General features: G+C 50.4%; 3 protein-coding genes across 5 annotated transcripts in view; 2 read left to right on the top strand and 1 right to left on the bottom strand.

Annotated features, from left to right (window-relative positions):
* Positions 1–5,322: 5,322 nt before the first annotated feature.
* Positions 5,323–23,258, top strand: part of LOC149361856 (uncharacterized) — a 46,340-nt gene continuing 28,404 nt past the window's right edge. Inside the window, exon 1 of one of the 2 annotated variants that reach the window (XM_089572848.1) lies at positions 5,323–5,875. The gene's annotated coding sequence lies outside the window, so the exon portion shown is untranslated. Of the gene's footprint in view, positions 5,902–23,258 lie in introns of both variants that reach the window. The other variant, XM_089572850.1, reaches the window with a different exon arrangement.
* Positions 5,995–14,638, top strand: LOC149361858 (uncharacterized). Of its 2 annotated transcripts, none has more exons than XM_089572847.1 (4): positions 5,995–6,386; positions 6,570–6,707; positions 6,801–7,025; positions 7,235–14,638. In XM_089572847.1, exons 1-4 carry the CDS (start codon positions 6,134–6,136, stop codon positions 8,248–8,250), a joined length of 1,632 nt encoding a protein of 543 aa, XP_089428973.1. In that variant the 5' UTR covers positions 5,995–6,133; the 3' UTR covers positions 8,251–14,638. The 2 variants fall into 2 exon arrangements, with proteins under 2 accessions (XP_089428973.1, XP_089428972.1); XM_089572846.1 differs by having other exon boundaries at positions 6,798–7,025.
* Positions 15,602–23,155, bottom strand: LOC149361857 (uncharacterized). The gene is made up of 2 exons (XM_089572845.1): positions 22,728–23,155; positions 15,602–22,671 (listed from the first exon to the last, which is right to left on the bottom strand). Exons 1-2 carry the CDS (start codon positions 23,037–23,039, stop codon positions 21,067–21,069), a joined length of 1,917 nt encoding a protein of 638 aa, XP_089428971.1. The 5' UTR covers positions 23,040–23,155; the 3' UTR covers positions 15,602–21,066.

The raw sequence follows: 23,258 nt of genomic DNA, 5'->3' as shown, positions 1-23,258 counted from the left end.
GATTCGCTTTGATGCACACATAAAACGGACACACTGGCGCTATAAAAAGCGAAGTCACGCCACTCGTGTGTTCAGGCTGTAGATGTGGACGACCTTGTACACGTGCCGAAGATGTCATTCTTAGTGGGTCGCCGCGGTGGCTCAGTGGTTATGGTGCTCGGCTGCTGGCCCGAAAGACGCGGGTTCGATCCCGGCCGCGGCGGTCGAATTTCTTTGGAGGAGAAATTCTAGAGGCCCGTGTACCGTGCGATGTCTGTGCACGTCAAAGAACCCCGGGTACTCGAAATTTCCGGAGCCTTTCCCGGCGTCCCTCATAGCCTGAGTCGCTTTGGGACGTTAAACCCCATAAACCAAACCAATCATTCTTAGTGTGATGTTTCGGTTCTCCATGGGTGCGAAACCGTCGCCACACTTCTGCCTAACGGACAATTGTAAAGGTAAGGAGATCATGAAACAACATTTGGACTCGCACAAACGGAAATCTCTGAGCCTGGAACTTCCCTGAAAGGTTTATTCGCACCGTTTACGTCCTCACTCGTTATGTTGGCCATGTATAATCACTGTCGAAGCATTGAACTGCGTATTGCTCCTCATTTACAGATGAATCGTCATGGTTTCTACAACTGTGCGCAGAGTTTGTCAGACGGAGCAGTGTGCAGAACGTGACTGGCGAAATACAACGCTCACAGAAACGGCGGATGCAGGGTCCGATTTAAGAGGGGAACACGGTACACTCTGTGAAGCGAGAAATTGATGCTGGAAAACTGCCTTTGTCCCCTTCTTTTCAACGAAGAAAGCTGTAGAAATGTATAGAGCAAACAGGGCTCTGCCGTCCATAGGCGGCACGGAGATAACTCCCGTTAGCCTGCACATTCACTGTGCAGCGCCGGGAGTAGCGAAGGTTGTAAGTTATTCCTGTGAAAAGTGGGTCTGCTTTGTTCTTCTCTGTTTTATAGCTACCGACACCTGGTGTTCACAGCCATGAAGCCTCCCTTTCTGTGCACTGCGCAGGTGGTCACCACAGGGGGCGCTGTATACTAAGCGAGTTCGCGCGTCGGGACCAAAGGGCAGGCTTGAGTCAGCGCTGGTGGACGGCGCTGGCAGGCAGGAAGCTGGTTAGACCACAGCCGGCACGTGTGCTATAGCGCTGTTTAGGCTATTCGGTTGGAACGGATGCAACCGGTGCGCAGCAAACAGAAACAGAAAAAGCTTCAGGAAAAAAAGAACATAGTAAGCACGCAGTTTTAAAGCGAAAATGCAAAACTGAATTGCGCTGTGTAGGGGTGCTTATAGTGAACTGCAAACACGTACGGGCACTGACGAAGTATACGGCCGCTGACAGACCAAATCAAGATAATGGTGCATTCAAGCTCAGCATACAAAATAGAAAAAATGAAATCGTAAAAAAAAAACTCCAAAGTAACAGCGATCTGCGTGATGTGGAGGTAAACGAAAATTGATAAAATTCCTGTAAACGTAAAGACTTCATATCACTGCTTATTAATACAGAAATGCACCGCACGCCAACTTTGTGTGGAACAAATTCTACGTCCGCGCTACGTGTCCATACTTGTGCGTTCACGCTGCAGAACTCACTTTGGTGAGTAAAGAGCGTACACGTAGTTGTGAAGGTAGGTCACCCATCTTCTCCAAGTGAGCTGGAAGGAGAGGGACGAAGCCTCGATGTAATATCCTGGCGTCTATGGGCAATCGATGCGAATGCATTTCTGCGCAAGTTTCATCCTACAGCTTCCATACATGTGCATCTGCTGTCCTTTAGTTTTGATCCCTGTGCAAAAAAAAAAAAATGAATGCAATGTGAGAAATGAAAAGTGCTTGCGCGTAGCTTGTTTTAACGGATAGCTGCCATAACCAGGTCAAGAAAAAAAATGAACTTGACACACTTGACTGCGCTTAAGGCAGTCAGGGAGGTGGTTTCCATTATTCGGTCTTAACGCCAAAAAAAAAAGTAGTTTGGCTATGTACAGCATGGTTTTCCTTCCTCCATTACTTGAAGCAACCCTCCTCACATTTCTCTCCAAGGAACTCAACTGCTATGCGTATATGTGAGCGGAAGGTCTTTCGCAAAATAAAGTGTACACCCCAGGGACTCAATCATTCCGTACACATCGTGATGCTGTACTTCCACATACAGTTTCATGTTCGTCATCGTCACTGTCGCCGTCATCGTTGCCTGGGCCGATGACACCTCGGATGATCGCTTCGGCAGAGGGGTGTTCATTTGTCTCGCTGCATCGCAAGCGTGCAAAAATTCTTCCAGTTTCGGCGCGGCACCATCGTCAGAGCTTCAGCAAAGACCAAAGTTCCGCCATCGGCGGGAGCTTCACCAACCTCCGCTTCATTGGTCACCAACAACACGGTATCCCGGAAACATTACGGAAAATATTCTTGACGGTGGAGGAGCATGCACCGAAGATAAACTGCACAGCCGTTAGCATATCGTGATCTTGAAGTCACAGCAACGTGCAAGTTTAGCACAATCCTGCTTAGTACACGTCGGTGATGTACCGTCCTGTATAATCCCGCTTGAGTCCATTGGCGGCAAGCCTGCAGGCGGCAGTTGTGTTCGCCAGAGGGAAGAAGGATCCCCACGCGTTAAGGTTTCGGCGTCGACGTGTGTGCACTCCAGGACCATGGCGATCTCTTTGTTTTTCTCAATGGTTCCTTTGACTGAAATCAACGACGTGAGCGCATGCCACAGCACGCTAGTCCGGTGTAGCGGACGGGGCAGCTCGCTTGCATTCACCTCAGAGCACGTACGTACGTGCCCTGAGGTGGATGCAACCCGCAAAGCCTTGTGCGCAGCGAAGTAAACAACGAAGGGGGGAGGGAGGGGATTTAATAGGGCCATCCACACTATAGATCTGTTCGATTGGGCTCCGAGCGTGCCGCGCCATTTCAGGCTGTCCTATAGTGCAGCACCGGCTGCTTCGAAAACGAATGGTCGAGTGCAGGCCTTGCCGTCTGCTAGCCTTGGCGTCTCGGGCAAATTGCAGCCAGCTGTATGCTGCCCACATCAACGGCCCCCAAAATCTGGAACCATCTGAAGAGTTTTCGAGCAGCAGATCGCAATGAACTGTTGTCACCAACCAATTTCCCTGCCGTTTTCCTGGGAAAATTTGTTGCATGCATGTACACACACATCATTTACGAATATGCCCTGATATGCTGCCCGCGAGGCTCGAATTGACCGCTCAGGTTTAGAATGCTAACGGCACGACCAGTAACGCGCCTCCTCCTTTCAGAAATAACTCTGCCGCTGCGGCCGCGTTTCGATGGACGCGAATTGCAAAAGAAGCCCGTGTACTGTTCGATGTCAGCGCAAGGTTAAAGAAACCCTGGTGGTCTTAATTGGTCCAGAACTACCCACTATGGCGTCTCTAATGTGTCGTTTGAGGACGTTAAACACCACAATGTACAATTCTGTACCATTTGCAAATTATCTATACGCTGAACGTGCATGTGAAGCAAATAAACGCATGTCTACATACATATAGCCTACATACGCGACGCACCTCACGCTTGCATAAAGGTACATTGTACTGAATGTTTTCACGATAATGCATATGTGAAGTTTATGTGTCATAATGTCCAATTTTAAACGTCATAGATGTTCCCTAGGAAGGAAGACAGGTGCTGGCAGGCAGAGGCTTCCTTCTTTATGAAGTATCTTTGAGGTTCATCACGCCTTTCAAAGCAGCTTTTAGAAATGGAAGTAACAAAGCCAAAAATCTTTGTCCTGCAGTGGCAATAAGACGGTCCAAAAAAATTTTGGATTTTACGCGCCTTCTGTCTGCATCCGGGCTGTACGTCAACTCAGCCACGTGAAAATATCTTCATTTCTGTGGGAGCTGCACACCCAGATTTTCGCACGTGTATCTGTACATTTATTTCTCCTTTTTTTTTCATGTCTGCGAGTTGCGGAGCGTTGACCGTGAATGTGTTGTGTGTGTGACTCGACTCACTTAGTCGGAGTTCATATGCAAACCAGACGTCAGCAAATCGGGCCAATCGAACGCGTCTAATTTGTTGATCAAAGCGGTGATGAATTTTAATTGTTAGCTTTGCAAAGCAGATCTGAGTCCTTTTGACTGCTCTGAGCACCACTTCTTGACTGCACGCCTCTGGCAAACGCACTGCTGAAGCATTATTTGTAAAAAGAATAAGCAAAGGTTGCATCCGCAAAAGATAAGTGTCTTTATCTGCTGATGAAGAGTTCAATTGGGGTGGAATAGTAAATGTCGTATTCAAGTTAGTGTGAGTACTTGTTCTGTCAATTCAATGTGATTTTATTTTTCGCTATCATTTGTGATGTATGCATTGCAATGTCTCTTTCCTCTTGGCTTTTCTGAGCGAAAATAAACTTGGGGCACAGCGCCCGACCAGTATACCGCGTGGTCTAGGTGTATCTTAAGTTTACGCAGTTCGCATTTTATATAACAACATACGCCATCTAGCCCAGCGACGTGTTTTCTTTCAAGGTGCCGAGGTAGGTCTGTTACAGTAAATTAACCCCTTCACCGTTCCCCTCCGCACCCCTAACTCACTGCTGGGAACTTCCCATCCGGAGCTGGGTACCAGCAGGGAGCTATGGACGGCGGATTTTGCTAGGATATGAGGATTTTATCGGTGGCAGTTCTTTCCTTCCCCCATGACCGGTGGTGGAAAACGACGGCAATCACTCCGCCTGTGTCACATATTCCACTGCCCCGGAGGGCCAGCGGCCTTTTTAAAATTTCAGAAACTGAATAACCGTACACGCACTCATAGAGTTACTGTATATGCTACCAAAGCATATACAGGAACTCTACGCACTCAAAGCATGCAGCGCCATCCTTTATGAGCGCAATCTTTTTATTCGGAATGTGAAACCAACCAGCGCTTTCAAGCAGCTCTCGCGAAGCTGTCCCGAAGGCTCGTGTTCTGAGCGCACTGATCACACAACGCTGTACTCCACTAACGGTGTAGAACAGGCCGCTGAAATCGACGCTAGCCAATCGATTGCAAAACATTTTATTCGTCGGAAAGAGCTTGGTGCTAAGAGGTCGCGTTCAATCAAGTGACACGTCTTCAAGCTTTCCGCCTTAAAGCGATGATGATGATAGTTGCTGACCAATGTGTCATCTTATCTTCAGGCAGGAACATTAAATTACTTCACTAGGGTTTGCATAATCATTGACTATTCACGGAAAAAGTGCATGTGGTTTAATGCTCGCAGTCGGAAAATATTCGTCCGTTTTCTGTTCACGAGATGAGTGAAGCGAGTCGAGTCAGCCACGGCCACGCCCCGTGGTTGCCGTGGTTGCATCGAGCCACGAATAGCCGCGATTGACGCGCCGGAATCGCCGCACTTTTCACTTTCAAACGTCGAGTTTTGTGTGTGCTGTGTTTGCTGCGTCCCGTAGCGCGTATTTTTCATTGTGGTTCTTAGAGGTTTCCGTCCAGCGTAACGACTTTATCGACGCCTACGAGATGGCTGCACACTGAATCGTGCCCCGCCAGTGACAGCACCTACAGCGGGATCCATGCCGTGGCACTGTTTACTCGATGGCGCCACGGCCGTGTCTCTGTTTACGTCCGACCTTGGCTGCCGAGCTGCTTTGTGCAGTGAGCGGTGCGCACCGGGATTAGTTGACTGCCCCGTCGGATCGCCAGTGATGGGCCCAGCCACGCGACTAGCGGAACGCTTCGAACGCCATGCAGCTGTGCGACTGATCGCACGTGTATCAGGATAGACACCGTTTACCTGTCAGCTATACAAGCTGTCCCTGCAGTCCTCGTTGACTCCGCTATTCCGTTCCCGATTTGCCGCGCCTGCTGCGGGCATCTATCTGTTCACCGTTGCAGCGCAGAGGTAATACGTTACCGTTATCGTCACTGGTAAGTGTGTAGCGAAATGTATGGAAAAAAACCAGGCCTTGATGGTCACCAGGTGATTGATCGTGTGGTTTCGTTTTGCGAAGTTTCGTATAGGCAGTATGCATAACCGGCATCGACAGCGACAGGCAGGCGGAAGTCGCAATGCACTCTGGGTAATTCGCCATTTTGAAGCAATAACAAGCAGACAAGAAAAGCAGCGCGTGCGACTGGCCGGTGTGCTTACCTGCCAGCCATGGTTTATTGCGCCGTTGTAGGCTGCAAAAGCCGCACCTATACTAAAGCTGAGAAGGAAAAGGCAAAGCAGGAAGGCAACAACCTAATCGACTTTCGATTCTTTAAGATTCCGAAGGTGCGCGTTCATGAGTGCGGCAAGACGAAGCAGCTGTCGGAACGGCGGCGGCGTGAGTGGATTGCTCGCCTCAACAGGAGGGGTGTCGCCGAATGTCCGGACAAGTACAGAGTGTGTTCCCGACACTTTTTATCAGGTATGCAGTTTACGCACCTGGGTTACCTTTACGTTGCGCGCAGTGTAAATGTTTTCGCATCAAGGATGCAAGCCTTGCTTTCAGCAGAGCGTTGGTCTACGCGGAATGGCCGATTTCACTAAGCCACAATTTAACGAACGGTGCATGCGAAGAAACGTATGTTCTATAATCTGTACGTTTCAGGCTATCCATCAACTCTCTTTGACGACTGCAATCCTGACTGGGCCCCATCGAAGCATTTGGGGTATGATGCCAAAACTAGCACCAGAGAACGGTACAGTCGTCGAAAGGCACGTTCGCGAAGTCAGCTTTTGAGCATTGGTAAGTGCCACGCCACTACACCTTCTACTATTTGTTTTGATTGTTTTACGAAGTCGGTAAATCACTACCCTGTGCTATGTTTCTTTGCAGCAGTCACCAGTGCCGCTCCCATTGTACCAACAGCAGCGACCAGTCCTGCCCCCTCTGCAGCGGTCTGTGCTTCTCTCTGCGCAAACACAAGTCCTGCTCCCTCTGCAGAAACCAGCCCTGCTCTCTCTGCAGCAACCAGTCCTGCTTCCTCTGCAGCAATCAGTTGTGCTCTTCCCATTGAAGAGCCTGCACCTTGTTCACCAGATCAGGAACTGAACGAAAACGTCGGTACGTAAACTCTTGAGGCTAAACTAGCTCTGATAAGTGCAAAAAAAAAAAAAAATCGACTTGTTTCCTGTGATGTGGTGACATGTGTGTTTAGCAGATATTAATGTTTTATTTATTTTTTACTTGTTTGTGTTTACTGCATGGCATTTTAGAAAAAAAAGCCTCCCATCACGTCCCTCATTTGTTTTGTTGTTCTCTTCTGTAAATAGATGCTGCCTGCCAGACGGACATGTCCAATGAGGACATCAGCGAACTTGAGGAGACCGTGGCACGACTCCAGTTGCAGCTGGGTGCATGCCAAGACGCTGTTAAATCAGCAAGGTTCACCGAAGAAAGCCTGCAGGACAATGATGCGAAAGTAGCTTTTTATACAGGGCTTCCGACATTTTTCTTGTTAATTTCAGTTTTCCGCCTGTTAAAAGGTCACATTTCACATTCAGCTAAACATTCCCTCACACAATTTCAAGAAATGATTCTTTTTTTGATGAGACTGAGGCTGGGCTGTCAACTGCAGGACCTTGCCTACCGTTTTAACGTTTCACAGCCAACAGCGTCACGCATCTTTGAAAGATGGTTGATAGTGTTTTTCAACCGCATTGGTCCATTGGTACGCTGGCCAGACAAAGAGCAGGTCATGAAGACAATGCCGGTGGCCTTTGTCGACAGCTTTGGCCTAAAGGTCCGAGTGATTTTGGACTGCTTTGAGATTAACATTGATAGGCCGAGCTCCTACCTTCCTCGTGCTGAGACGTGGTCTCATTATAAGCACCACAACACCGTAAAATTTTTGTTGGGGATTAGTCCGCAGGGGGCAGTCACTTTTCTTTCCGATGCATATGGAGGCCGTGCCAGTGATAAATCAATAACAGAAGAATGTGGTGTCCTGAACCTTCTAGAGTACGGTGACCTTGTGCTGGCTGACAGGGGATTTTTAATTGCAGAAAGTGTAGGCATGTGCCATGCAACACTTGTTGCACCTGCTTTTACGAAAGGGAAAAGGCAACTTTGCAGTGGTGATGTTGAGCGGACAAGGGAAATCGCCAACGTAAGGATACATGTTGAGCGGGTTATAGGCATGGTCAGGAATAAGTACACCATCCTGAAAGGCAGTTTGCCTGTTGAGTTCCTAAATTGTGATGAGCACGGCAAGTCTCAGATTGACAAGGTAGCACGTGTTTGTTGTGCACTCACAAACCTCTGCAATTCTGTTGTGCCATTTGACTAAGGAGAAGTTAACTGTTGAAGTCAAGGGGAGGCCACCATGAATGTTTAGGCTGTAATCGGATACCATATTGCCGCGAATCTTTGTAGCGTTTGTTTGCTGTGTTTATTTGATCATGCTTCAAGGCTGCCGGCACGCCGCTTTATCGCTTCGTTTGTGACGCAAGACGCGCCTAGAATTATCTCGATTGATCGCATCCGGACGGAGCCGATCTAGCTTGCGCCAGAATGTTCTAGTAACTTCTAAAGCTTTATCTCGAAGGTTCGCTATCAGCTTTAAAAAGAGTGCGGCCGACAGCGGCGGTCATTTTCTGTTCGACAACCGCCATTTTCTGTTTCGACTTCAGCCATGGCTATGACACCAGCCCCCATTATTTCACACGAGCCCCGACTGCCGCCCACGTTCAACGCTTCACCGGGCGAGGATCCCGAGGAATGGTTGGAACAGTTTGAGCGTGTCGCCGTGTTCAACAGTTGGGACGACCAGACTAAAATGAGCCATGTCTTCTTCGCCTTGGAAGGACCAGCGAGAACCTGGTTCGAAAACAACGAAGCTTCTCTAGCGACGTGGGAATTATTCAAACGGGAGTTCCTGAAGGCCTTCACGAGCATCATCAGGAAAGAAAGAGCTCAACTGCTCCTACAGTCACGCATCCAACACCCGAACGAGTCAGTGACCGCATATGTAGAAGATATGAAGCGCCTTTTTCGACGAGTCGATCCTGACATGGGAGAGGAGAAGAAGGTGGAGCTTCTGATGCGTGGTGCTAAAGAGGCACTTTTCGGCGGTCTCACCCGCAATCCACCGACGACTGTCGCGGAATTCACCACTGAAGCAGCTGCCATTGAGAAAACCTTGGAAGCACGAGCCCGTCATTTTCCTCTACAGCCCAAAGTGACCTCGTCTGCCCTCTCGGATGGCACAGCATTCGGAGGCCACCTGCGGGATGTTATCCGTGAAATTGTACGGGAAGAGCTGCGTCGCCTGCTACCATCTCCCAACCAGCCTCAAGTAGCGACCCTTGAGGAAATCGTGCGCGAAGAAGTGCTGCATGCGCTGGGCACCCTGTCATCTTTGCCTCCTGCTGAAGCTCCAGCATTAACCTATGCCGCTGCACTACGCAGTCCTCAGCCCCAACGCGGGAGCCGAAGTCCACCTCTTCGATGTGAACCAGCTTCGATGTGAACCAGACGTGAACCGCCGGACTCCAGTCACCACTACGTGACAATATTAACCTTATGCTTGCATCTGCTAATTGGTCATTAGGTCTCTTAAGAGAGAGAGAGAGAGAAAAGGACGGAAAGGCAGGGAGGTTAACCAGGCGATGCCCAGTTGGCTACCCTACACTTGGGGAGGGGAACAAAGGGGAAAAAAAGGAAAAAGAGCGGCAAGGAAATGAGTTGTCTAAGTGTCCAGCGACCACTATGTCACCGAGACAGAGGGCGCGCACTGAAAACTTAGAGATTATAGGCGGGAATGCAATCCCGAGTCCCTTAAGAAAGTCAGAAGCGCTTTCACCGCTTTCCGTTGTCTGGAAGGTTGTGTCCAAGGCCCCAGAGCGTGAGACTCTGTTAAAGGACGCGAGTCCAAGCGGAGCAGAGAAGCACTTAGGAAACCGTGCTCTCGCTCAAAACGAGGGCAGTCACAGAGGAGGTGGCTGATCGTTTCGTCACAACCGCACTGGTCACACGCAGGAGAGTCAGCCATTGCGATGAGATGGGAATAGGCGTTTGTGAACGCCACTCCCAACCACAGGCGGCACAACAGCGTAGTATCACCGCGGGGGAGGCCGAATGGTATATGATGTTGGAGCAAGAGGTTGAAGTGATGCGAGCGGGGTGTCCAACCTCCAGGGGCAGACCACGATGTTACAGTCAGGTTTCGGGCGAGCAGTTGAAGGTGCCTTGCTGCGTCAGCTCTTGTCAGTGGTATGCAGACAGTGTTGGTTGTCTCGTGAGCCGATCGAGCAGCATCGTCAGCTAAGGCGTTACCAACAATGCCGCTATGGCCTGGTACCCACTGGAAGATGATTTCACGATCTTGTTCGATTGCCTGGTGGTGTAGATATCGTATCTCCGCTGTAAGTTGCTCATGGTCGCTATGTCTCAAGGCAGATTGAAGACATTGTAGGGCAGCTTTTGAATCACAGAAAACAGCCCATTTTTGAGGTGATTGCTGTGAGATATACTGTACCGCCGCAAGAAGTGCGGCCAACTCTGCTTCAGTAGAGGTAGTCCGATGCAAAATTTGTTGGTGAATTTGAGTCTGTCGCGCAGGAACGACCACAGCGCAAGCGGAACTAGTAGAGGTTACTGATCCATCCGTATAGACGTGAGTACGGTCCGAATATTCGAAGTGGAGCATGGATAGTGTCAGTTGCTTAATGGCTGGCATCGATAAATTTGACTTCTTCGCTATCCCCGGAATAGCAAGGCGCACACTTGGGAGCCGCATACACCACAGAGGAGAGGGAGGTAGTGCTGCCGGGGTGAACTGTTGTGGGATCGACGACTGTTGCGTCGTTATCACCTTTGCAAACGCAGAATGTGGTCTCTGCAGTGGCCGAGGCGCAAGGTGATGCTGTGGAATCCTTGAGATATGACGTATGTGCATTCGCAAGCAGTCTAGGACAATATAAGTAGAGATCGGGTGGTCTTTGGCGAGTGCAATGCTACCCAGTGTTGATGCGCTCCGAGGGAGACCTAGGCATGTGCGAAGGGCCTGACCCTGTACTGACTGGAGGGCACGCATGTTAGTTTTGCACATGTTTGAGAGTACAGGTGTACTGTGCCGCAAACATCCGACAAAGAGCTCTGTACAAATCCAGCATTGACTGGACCGACGAGCCCCATGATTTTCCACCTAGAAATCGGAGTAAATGAGCGATAGATGTTAGCTTTTTTTTCAGTAGAGTGCAATGCGGGCTCCATGATAAATTGCGGTCGATCAGGATCCCTAGGAAACTATGAATTTTGCTGTAAGAAATGACTTGACCGTCGATGCGTACCGGATATGGAGTCATACATTTACGTGTAAATGCCACTAGCGCGCACTTTTCCGGTGAAACGCTGAGACCTTGCTTCTGGAGATAGGAAGAAGTGATCGATGCTGCCCGCTGAAGCCTTGCACGCACCTGGGGACGCGTCACAGAGGAGGCCCAAATGCAGATGTCATCGGCGTACATACACACCTGGACGGTGTTGGGGAGGTTCTCAGGGAGGGTGATGAGAGTCAGATTAAACAATGTAGGGCTAAGGACACCGCCCTGGAGCACGCCACGGTAGGTGTAATGCGCAGGCGTCGGGCCATCTTCACATTGGATAAAAAATGATCTTTTGGACAGATAGCTCTCTATCCACGCAAACATCCGACCACCGATGCCCACAGTTTCCAGCGCATCAAGGATGGCCTCATGGGTCACGTTGTCGTAGGCACCTTTTACATCCAGAAAGAGTGCCACTGACAAACGTTTCAAGCGCTTCTGTTGTTGAACCGTGGATACGAGGTCAACGACGTTGTCAATAGAAGAGTGACCCCGCCTGAAGCCGGCCATAGCGTCGGGGTATATTTTGTAATGTTCGAGGTACCACTCAAGGCGCGACAAAATCATTTTCTCCATGACCTTTCCTATGCAACTGGCCAAAGCTATTGGCCTATACGATGAGATCTCGAGTGGAGATTTCCCTGGTTTTAGTAGGGGTATCAATCGGCTCGATTTCCATTCTTGAGGAACAGCACCGTCGAGCCAAGAGTCATTGTAACGTTTGAGGAGCTCTTCTCGCGCGTCGTGGCCAAGGTAGGACAGCGCAGCATATGTGATTCCATCTGGCCCTGGTGAAGACGAACGCTGACATCCTGCAAGAGCAGCGTCGAGTTCCTCGCGAGAAAAAAGGACATCCATGGCTGAGACCCGTGAGGCAGGAGGAACACGCCGGGAACTCGAAGCAGTTGGTACACCGGCAATTTTCCTGCAGTAGTCCGTTGCTACCTCAGACTGCTGTCGATCTTGATAGACAGCCAACGCATAGACGGGTTGTCTTTGCTGCGGAAGCGTACGGAGGCCCCGCACAGTACGCCATATGAGGGACGTGGGCTTGCGGGGATCCAAGTGCTGACAAAAGGACCTCCAGCGCTGGTTCGCCAGCTGATCCATTCTTCGTTTGATTTTTTTCTGCGTATGTCTCGCCTCCCGTAGATCATTTAAGCACTTGGTTCGTCTGTATCGCTTTTCTGTTCGCCGCCGAAGAGCACGCAGGCGTTCTAGTTCAATATCAAAATCACTGCGTATTCGTGAGGACGTGATGTGACTTCTCGCAACGTTCATAGCATTAGCTATAGTGTGCTCCAGCCTGCCAGTGAGGGCTTCTTTGCTCGTCTCCTCCATATGTTTTCGAAATACTGCCCCAGTCAATTCGCGCGAGTTGGGCTGGGGAGGACGTACCAAGGCCGTTTATTTTGAGGTAGGTAGGAATGTGGTCACTTCCATGGGTCTCCACATCACAAAACCAGCGAACACTCCGGTGCAACGACCTTGAAACTAATGTCAGGTCCAGGCAGCTGCTGTAGTGACAGCCGCGCAGGTATGTCGGACTGCCGTCATTCATAACATGCAGATCATTGTCGGAAGCAAATAACGCCAGATGCCTTCCTTTGGCGTTAATTCTGGTGCTTCCCCATAGCAAATGGTGGGCGTTAAAATCACCAGTAATGATCCAAGGAGCACGGGTTTCTTCCATGATGGCCTTCAGCCTTTCGCAGTCTAATTGAGAGGAGGGTGACACATATGCTGCAATCAGTGTGAATTCTAGCGTTTTTGTCTTGATTAAGAAACACGCGTATTGATTGTCATTGTGAGGTGGAACTGAGCAGCAAACATGTCATGTCAGTGCGGAGGTATACCAAGACTTGGCTGCGCTCCCCGCATGTAGGGGCGAAAAAAGATTCGTACCCGGAGAGCCTGATTGCTTCTGATAATTTGGGCTCGCAGATTACCAATATCGGGAAGTAGTTAGTGAATACGTAAGGACGAAAACTTGACATTCGCGACCTCAGACCTCTTGCGTTCCATTGGAAGATCGTGGCGCCTCTGACTTCCTCACGAAAGGAGGGAAGGTGGCCAGCCATTGTGGATTAAAGTCCTTGAAGTGCTGAACCCAGGGAGTCCAGCACTAGTGAAACGCTTCGAGCAGTTGGGGATTGCAGAGCCTGTAGGAGAGGCCGAATTGCGTTGACCACGGCCTTTAAAATCACGAGGGTTTGGCGGTCTTGCTCCAGGAGCCCGTCTGCAGCGGCCGACGTGCTCAGCGATGGGAGCTTAAGTGGAGGGGTCTCTTAAAACATAACCTAAAGCATGCTCCTTCTCACCTCCGTGCTTATGCCTATAGTACCACTCTAATTCGACCTAAAATTGAATATGTCTTGGCTATTTGGGACCCTTACCAATCTTACCTAATAAATAACATTGAATCATTGCAGAACCGCGCCGTTCATTTTGTTTACTCCGATTATTCACGTAACACCAGCATCACAGCCTTGAAGAAACGCGCAGGTCTCAAGGATTTATGCCTCCGCCGCAAAGTTGCACGGCTATCACTTTTTCATAAACTATATCATCAACCATCACTTCATAACGACATTCTTTCTTTGCCTCCTTCGATTTTTGACCACCGCGATCATCCCTTTAAAGTTAGGCGTTTCACGTGCAGAACATCTAACTATGCGCATTCATTCTTACAACGCACAATATCGGACTGGAACACTCTGCCTTCACATATCGCAACCACCACTGATCCTGATAAATATTTGAATCTCATGTCTTCAATAACTACTGCTTAACTCTTCATGTACGTTGTTATTTTATTTGTTCATGGCTTCCTTTTTTTGCAGGGTATGTTACTAAAATGATGCATTGTATTAGTGTTCTGTTTGTATAATTTTAATACTGCAGCAATTTTCGTTCTTTGCCGCGCTGCCATTCTTTTGATTCTTTTGCTTATTTACGTCATGCAAAGTGTCTTATTTGTGGTTTTGTTTTTTATATTTGTGGTTTTCTTTTATTCTGTTCAATTGCCTGTGCCCCCCCCCTATGTAATACCCTCTCGAGGGCCTTTAGGGGTATATTGTATAAGTAAACAAATAAACTCGGGAACAAAGCTGCTTTTCCCTGTCAAAGGAACCCATTTCAGTCAATGGAATTGGCTGATTCTCATGAGCATGCTGGCGTGACAATGGAGTGGCAAATGAAAGGTTATAGTCGCCGCCCTCCATTGTCTGGAATAGACCTCTCCCTGCATTGTCACGCTAACAGGGTCATTAGAGTCGGCCAACAGCATTGGCTGGAAGGGGGTCCTTTGATGGAGAAAAGACGCTTTGTTCTTGAATTGTAACCGACTATATTGGTTTATTGGCTGAAAAATGAAGGAACAAACAACTCGGGAAACAGCAGACAAATATTACTATGTACAATCTGGTACAGTATTAAAGGGAACATGAGATCGTGTGGCCTCCGCACTTTGCGGAACGCTGCCGCCCAGAACTGGTGGGAATTGTCGGCACAAGGTGCATACACAGTAAACACAGCGGCTGGTCTTTCCGTGCATGCACCTGATGTCGCCCAATCTCTCCGCATGTGGGCAGCACGGCTTCATGAAGTGCAGAGGCCACGCGATCGCATGTTCCCTTTAACACTGGACCGTACTGTCCAGGCACACCAAATGAAGCAGCTATTGATGCAAAGCACAAAACGACACTACATAGCTGCATAAAAAGTGCATGCAGTTGATTGTTCCAAGACAGATGTGTACTATTGTCCACTCTAACGTAGTCTGCTTCAGTGTCTCTGGACATGATTGTGTATTGGGGAAAGGAAATGGCATAGTATCTGTCGCATATTTCGTTAGACACCCAAACCGTGCCATAAGGGAAGGGTAGAAGGTGGGAGTGAAAGAAGAAAGGAAGGAAGAGGTGCAGTAGTGGAAGGCTGCGGAATGATTTCATCCACCAGAGCATCTTTAACATGCACTGACATTGCACAGCACACGGGTGCCTTTGCGTTTCGCCTTCATAGAAATGTGGTTGGGTTCGGGCATTGCTAGTGGCCACTCTGGTCGTAAGGAATGTGTGGGGCAGCGGCCAAACAGCTCGGCTTGTTTTGCCCGAGATCCTTGTGGAGCTGACTGTTACCAGCATAGCATGTGCGAGGCAGGAGTGAAGCATGTGTATGTAAGGAATTTTTGAATTTCAATAAAGTGAGATCAACCATGCAGCCCACATCTCGCAACCAGCAACTGAGTTCACAATTATCACAGAACGCTTATCACAAATGTTCATGACGGAAGCCAACAGCCACCGAAACTAAGGAGCACAAGGGGATGTTTTATATTGTTACGGGGAAATACTATTTACATTTATTTACAAGCGGTAGGATAATAGTTCCTAGCGGCGAGCATCAGGAAGCACCAACAACCTCTTCTTCCTCGTGCGACCCTTTCACGCCTGAGGCCACTTCGACTTCCACTTCCTCTTCGTCGTGGCATGAGCGCCGTCCCGGCGTTAGGCCGGTGATAGAGGAGCGGCGTGGTAGGGCTTGAGGCGCATAACGTGAACAATGTCGGTGGGTGGTGTACATGAAGAGGAGGCAGGTGTATGAGGAGCAACTTCATACGTGACATCGGTGACCTGACGCACAACACGATAAGGACCATGGTAGGGAGACAAAAGTTTTTCAGAGAGACCGACGCGACGGGAAGGGGACCACAGAAGAACGAGCGACCCCGGTTCGTAGGTGACATGACGATGGCGATTATCGTACAATGACTTCTGCGCTTGTTGGGACGCTTGGAGCCGAGTTCGGGCGATTTGGCGAGCGTCTTCAGCTTGAGCAATGGCGTCCCGGGCGAAGGCGGTGACGGGACGGTCAGCGGATGGCACGAGTGTGTCCAATGGCAGGACGGCGTGTCTGCCGTATAAGAGATAGAACGGAGAGTAACCAGTTGTGTCATGCCTGGAGGTGTTGTAAGCGAACGTCACATAGGGCAAGGCGAGATCCCAGTCTTTGTGGTCGGTGGAGACGTACATAGACAACATGTCTGTTAATGTTCGATTCAAACGCTCGGTTAGCCCGTTTGTCTGTGGGTGGTATGCTGTGGCAATCTTATGCTTGGTAGAACACGAACGTAGGATGTCGTCGACAACTCTGGACAGGAAATAGCGTCCGTGGTCTGTGAGTAATTGACGAGGGGCACCATTTTGTAGAATAAGACTGTGCAAAAGAAAGTCAGCGACATCGGTCGCGCAGCTCGTAGGCAGCGCACGGGTGAGCGCATACCGAGTGGCATAGTCCGTGGCTACTGCGATCCACCTATTTCCGGAATCCGAGGTCGGGAATGGTCCGAGGAGATCGAGCCCTACACGGTGGAACGGCTCCACAGGCACGTCTATAGGATGCAGAAGACCAGGAGGTGGTGCCGAAGGCTTCTTTCTGCGCTGACAAAGGTCGCAATTGGTGACGTAATGCCGGACTGTACGGTATAATCCAGGCCAAAAGAAACGGCGCCGTATGCGGTCGTAAGTTCGTGCCACACCAAGGTGGCCAGCTGCAGGCAGGTCATGGAGTTCTGCAATTATAGAAGACCGCAGCTGCTGGGGAATGACTAGGAGGAGTGAGGGCCCGTCAGGACGGAAGTTGCGGCGATAGAGAATGTCATTTTTAGTAACGAAGAGCTGCAGGGAGCGCTTCAAGCTTCCAGAGCTGAGGCCCTCGATGATGGTTTGCAAATATGGGTCTTTGCGCTGCTCCTCGGCGATGTTGTGTAGATCAGAAATGCCAAACAGGGAAGGGATATCGTCAGTGTCACTGAGAGCAGGTGGCTCGACAGGGTACCGAGACAGGCAGTCAGCGTCTTGATGGAGACGTCCAGACTTGTACACGACAGTGTACGAATATTCCTGAAGGCGTAGCGCCCAGCGGCCAAGACGCCCAGAAGGGTCTTTCAGCGAGGACAGCCAGCATAGGGCGTGGTGGTCCGTGACAACAGAAAAAACACGCCCGAACAAGTATGGCCGGAATTTAGCTACAGCCCAAACCAGAGCGAGGCACTCACGTTCCATAATGGAGTAATTTCGCTCGGCAGGTGAAAGCAGGCGGCTAGCATACGCAACCACATGGTGTGGGCCCCGGGAGCGTTGAGCCAGCACGGCTCCGATCCCGTAGCCACAGGTGTCCGTGCGGAGTTCAGTAGGGGCCGCGGGATCAAAATGTGCCAGAATCGGGGATGATGTCAGCAGGCGGACAAGCGTGGAAAACGCATTTTGTTGATCAGAGCCCCAGGTAAAGTCTGTGTCCGTCTTCAGGAGGTCAGTGAGGGGACGAGCGATAAGGGCAAAATCTTGAATAAAACGGCGAAAGTAGGAGCACAGCCCAAGAAAACTGCGCACGTCTTTCTGAGAATTTGGGCGAGGGAACTGTTGCACCGCTGCAATTTTAGCTGGATCAGGACGTACACCGGAGGCATCGACGAGATGTCCCAGAATGGTGAGTTGCCGGCGGCCGAATTGGCATTTGGACGAGTTGAGCTGGAGCCCAGCCGTACGAAAGACAGTCAGGATACTCCTGAGACGTTCAAGGTGCGAGGCAAATGTGGGCGAGAAGACAACAACATCGTCAAGGTAGCACAGACACGTAGTCCACTTAAATCCGCGAAGGAGTGAGTCCATCATCCGTTCGAAAGTAGCTGGTGCATTACAAAGTCCGAACGGCATCACTTTGAACTGGTATAAACCGTCAGGTGTGACGAAAGCTGTCTTTTCGCGGTCTTGCTCGTCAACGGCAATTTGCCAATAACCGGAACGAAGGTCAATGGAAGAAAAGTATTGAGATCCGTGGAGACAGTCGAGAGCGTCATCGATCCTAGGGAGTGGGTAGACGTCTCTTCTTGTGATGCGGTTCAGGTGGCGGTAGTCGACGCAGAAACGCCAACTGCCGTCTTTCTTTTTAACAAGGACGACTGGAGAGGCCCAAGGACTCGACGACGGTTCGATTATGTCCTTAGCGAGCATCTTTTCGACTTCCTGTTGTATCACTTGGCGTTCGGAGCTGGACACCCTATAAGGCCGGCGGTGCAGAGGAGTGGCGTCACCAGTGTTGATACGATGCTTCACAATAGTCGTACGAGCTAAAGGGCGGTCATTGAAGTCAAATATGTCCTGAAAAGATGCCAGAAGATGGGTAAGCGCCTCGGCTTGGTCGGCAAAGAGATCTGAAGCGATCATATTGGCAAAGTGGTCAGGTCTCGAAAGAGCTGTGACATGATCGTCCGGAGAGGACAATACACAATTTGTGACTGCAGAGATCACGTATTCATCGGTAGGGGACAGCGTGGCGAGGCACATGTCTTGAGGAAGCGTCTGGACGTGCGTACTGAAGTTGAGAACAGGTAACCACGCGCTGTTAGCCGAGACTGCGACAACCGTATGGGCAAGGGCAACATTCTTTTTGACGGGCAAATCAAGGACAGGGGTGATGATATACTGGCAGTTAGGAAGAGGTGGAACAGATTTAAACAATACGTAAGTTGCGGCTTCAGGTGGTAAGTGGGTGAACTCGGCAGTACAGAGACGGTGCACAACTGGGGCAGGTGGTTCTGAGAGGTACGGTAGGTCCAACTCAACAACACTTGTAGCACAGTCAATAAGGGCTGCGTGCTCACTAAGGAAATCAAGGCCGAGTATGACGTCATGAGGGCACTGATTCAGAACGGTAAAGAGCACAGTGGTTTGGCGGTCAGAAATCGTCACACGAGCAGCACACAGGCCGAGGACTGGGGACGTTGTGCCATCGGCAACTCGAACAACAGCTGTAGGAGCAGGCGTCAGTACTTTGCGGAGGCGGCGTCGTAGGTCGGAACTCATCACAGAAATGTGGGCGCCCGTGTCAATCAGAGCAGAGATGGCAACGCCATCGACTTGTATGGTCAGTAAATTGCGCGGGGCACGAAGAACTAAACGAGGATTTTGGAGCCGGGTCGTATCTGCAGCATCACCTCTGGACGCTGCAGAAATTAGTTTTCCGCCTGTGATCGTCCGTAGGGGCCGGGAGAGGAAGCGCGCGGTCGTTGCGGCGAACGGGACTGGCGGCGCTGTGGAGATGGTGAGCGGCTGAAGCGGGGCGGCGGGACGTCGGTGGTGTGTCTTGACGTGTCCAAGGGTCGCGAGAAAGAGCTTGAGTCTGCAGCGTCGGGGCGATAAGGTGGGGCCGAGTAACGGTTCCGCTGGGAGGAGTACCATCGACTACGACAATGACGGGCGATGTGGCCGACACGGGAGCAGTTGAAACAGATAGGCCTGTCGTCGGGCGTATGCCACTCGGAGGGGTTGCGCGGCCGAGGAGCGGCGTAAACAGGCCGGACAGGGTATAGAGGAGGGACTTCGGGCACTTGGGAGGGATGAAGAGCGGCGACAGAGGACAAACCCAAGTTAGCAAGTTCCTGGCGGACGACGGCTTGAATAAGTGGAAGGGGCAGGGGCTGGTTGGCTGCAGGTGTTGCTAAGGAGGCCGGAGCAATGGCTTCAAGCTCACAGCATACGATACGGGTCACGTTCTCTGGTGAGGTCGGCTGGTTCCGTGGGCAAAGATCTTGGCAGGACGAAGACGCAGCCGTGTTGGGCAGGCGTGCGATATGCTGGGTGATCCGTCGGCTTTTGGCGTCCTCGAAGCGGCGGCATTCTTTTACGATGTCTGCAATCTTGTCGCAGTTCTTATAAACGAGCAGATTGAAGGCATCGTCTGCAATGCCTTTCAGCACATGTCCGACTTTGTCAGCCTCGCTCATCTCCTTATCGACCGTGTAGCACAAAGCCAACACATCCTGAATATAGGACACGTAGGACTCCGTGGATGACTGGGCGCGACTGGCAAGATCTCTTTTAGCGGCAAGCTGCCGGCCGAGTGGTTTGCCGAAAAGGTCAATAAGTTTCTGCTTACAGTCATCCCAACTGGTTAATGTCTCTTCGTTACTGTCGTACCACTTCAGCGCCGTGCCCTTAAGGTAAAAAACCACGTTCGCAAGCATGAAAGTTTGGTCCCACCGGTTGTTAGCGCTGCACCGTTCATACTTGCGAAGCCAGGTCTCAACGTCAGCGTCGTCGTCCCCAGAGAAGGGTCCAGGATCCCGAGGGTGAGTGAGGACCACCGAGGACACTGATGCTGCCGAATCCGGAGGAGCGGCTTCCGTCATTGTAAGCCGTGGAAGGTAGCGGCGGCGTGAAAGGTACGTCGGGGGTGGAAGGTAGCGCCCGCTGCGTAGTTCCGTCTTGCCGCACCTCCACCAAGATGTTACGGGGAAATACTATTTACATTTATTTACAAGCGGTAGGATAATAGTTCCTAGCGGCGAGCATCAGGAAGCACCAACGCCAGCAGGAAGCACCAACAACCTCTTCTTCCTCGTGCGACCCTTTCACGCCGGAGGCCACTTCGACTTCCACTTCCTCTTCGTCGTAGCAATATTTTAGATATACTTGTTTTTTAATTCGGGGAATGGTAGTTGATTAGAAAGCAGGATAAAAAAAACCACATCCCGCCAGTGAGATCCGAGCCCACGGTGGAATCCAACCTTTCAGGTTCAAATCCCACCGGCGGAATGTGACTGACCATTCCCTGAATTATAAACCAAGTATATCAAAACTAGAAAACATCCTCTATGCTCCTTGGTTTTAGTGGCTGTTGGCTGCCGTCATGTATGTCATACGGAACCCCTCTTTTCCCTTCCCTTGTCAGCTCAATCACAAATGTTTTTATGTGCGTATGACTAGCGTTCTTGCTTAAGCTTGCATGGATGCCGTCTTGCACGAACTACAAAACCACTTGACACTTTTTGGCGCTCTAGTTAGGCCCACACATTTGAAGTGAAACCACGTTGTGGTACAGTTGGGACCATCACACGCAATCATTTTTCCTTCCTCGGGTCCTTCACATATACAATACTTCATGACGGTGCTGTCTGTACAACTTGTGGCTTTTGTCACAGGTGACACTGTAACAGATTGGCTAGCAGTTGGAGGCTGGCTGCTGTTTGCATGGCTTGTAGTTTTTGACATGCACTGCCCAGCTTCTTGCAGTACATTCATGGCTGATGCTCCCACATTTTTGTTGGAAGTTGGAGGCTGATTTTCTTTCTTTCTGCTGAACCAGCGGCCAACAAGCTCAGGCATGAGAACTCGGCGGAAAAATATCTCGGCAACTTGGATTAAAGGTTCCAAGAACTTCTTGTCTAGCCTTACTCTCTCAACATTCATTTCATTCTGGTTCCATAGAACAAAGTCACAGTATTCTCTTTCCCAGACAAACAGCTGCAACTGTACTTGGTGGTAGTACCGGTGCCTGGTCTTCAGCTGAAGTGTATTGTCGCATTCAACTACGCAGCTGTTGCAGTCAGACAGCAGGTCGGCTAACCGTCCGTCTTTTACTGTCCATGGACATTTAACTTCCACTAGTCCTTTGCCACAACACTCACATTGTACCAGCATGTCGGGTGTCGCACCCAGAAAGATGTGCTGCTGTGAGATTAAAAACCCAGCTTCCTGAAACTGTGCTCCTATGTGAAGCTCAGCTGCTCGTTCTTTATATTTTTTCAGTGCATTGGGCTCATTTTGCCTACCATACCTTATGGCAGGTGACGTAGCCTTGTTATCGTGTGGATAGCAGATACGCTTAACCAGGCTCAATGATGGGGCATCAACTTTAGTATGACAAACATCATACAGGGTTGAAGCTGTCACCCTTCCTGCTCTGTACGAGAACCACTGAGTGGTCATATGCTGGCTCCTTGTCCTTGATTCTATGCTGCAAACTGCTTCCTCACTTATTTCAAGCTTGTCATGTAGCTCATGGCATTCCTTCAGAAGCTCATGATGGCTTAGCTTCTGAGCCGATTGGCGGTACAGTCGTCGAAGATCGGCCCCTTTGCAGCGTCTCACTGCTGGCACATACATGTCGCTGAAGGCTGGATCTGTGCTTGCCACAGCTGGCCGGTGACCTGAAGCGACCACGGCGGTGAAAAAGCTCGTCCACTCGTCTTCTGTGGGCGCTGATGGCAGGGCAGAGGCTTTAGGCGCACAAGTCGTACTGGCGCCGGCACCCAAGCGTCGTTTTTTCATCGCCGATGACGCAAAATCCATAGCGGCAATCGGCCTCACTTCCACTTTCCTGATATGTGTTGGCAGCCAGGCGTTAGCGCCGTCCGTGCATGAGCGCTCCTGCCGCACGCGCACGCCGTACTCGACGTAAAAGAGCAGTGCCGCCACATGGGAGCACGCCTCGCCGTTCCCGGCCATGCAAGTGCAGTGCGCGGCAACGACGTCGCCGTCTTTCTTGCAGAGAATCCACGCTTCAACAGGTGGCTTGTTGAGGCTCTGCGAATGGTTGACCTGGACAGAAAATACAGTATTACACTCTGCTAACAGAACAAAACATCTCAACGTACCTTTGTCTTGACAATCACGCAGTCGGAAGAAACTTCCTTCACGCATGGCTCGCGCACCCAACCGCTAGTCACAAAATTGTGGCCTTCTAATGCTTTCCGTGCCTTCAGTTGCTGGCGGGTGATGAAGCTGGTCCTCAAGACAAGGAACTCGTTGATGTCTGCTGCGTCAACTCGCGGCCACAGGTTCACGTCTGCAACGCAATCGCTCTCACGTAGTTGAAACGGGTCCACACCACAAAGGGCGACTTTTTGATCGTAGCGCGCCCGATCGTCCACGCACAGCGTTCCTGCATAATGCACTTCATGCGCCATTTCACTGAGAAAAAAAAAAAAGGTCAGTTCTTAAGATGCAGTGGCGCAAGCAGGTGACACACTACATATATCTTCGCTCGAACGGCTAAGCTTACTTCGTGCGTACTCCGTCGTCTGCTGGCTATTGCTTCAAAATGGCGCATTACCCAGAGTGCGTAGCGTCGGATTACCCAGAGTGCATAGCGTTACGGCGTCGCCGCCGTTCGTGCATACACGCTA

Source organism: Amblyomma mixtum, chromosome 2, assembly GCF_055824585.1.
Source record: "Amblyomma mixtum isolate Tamu chromosome 2, ASM5582458v1, whole genome shotgun sequence".
NCBI lineage: Eukaryota > Metazoa > Arthropoda > Arachnida > Ixodida > Ixodidae > Amblyomma > Amblyomma mixtum.
This window is presented reverse-complemented; position numbering and strand designations above follow the sequence as displayed.

Coding starts and splice junctions, on each gene's coding strand:
- LOC149361858 (XM_089572846.1), top strand. CDS start 6,134: ATGGTTTATTGCGCCGTTGTAGGCTGCAAAAGCCGCACCTATACTAAA. Junction 6,708..6,797: donor AAGTCAGCTTTTGAGCATTG/GTAAGTGCCACG, acceptor GTTTCTTTGCAG/CAGTCACCAGTGCCGCTCCC. Junction 7,026..7,234: donor GGAACTGAACGAAAACGTCG/GTACGTAAACTC, acceptor TTCTGTAAATAG/ATGCTGCCTGCCAGACGGAC.
- LOC149361857 (XM_089572845.1), bottom strand. CDS start 23,039: ATGGCGCATGAAGTGCATTATGCAGGAACGCTGTGCGTGGACGATCGG. Junction 22,672..22,727: donor GCGTGATTGTCAAGACAAAG/GTACGTTGAGAT, acceptor TTTTCTGTCCAG/GTCAACCATTCGCAGAGCCT.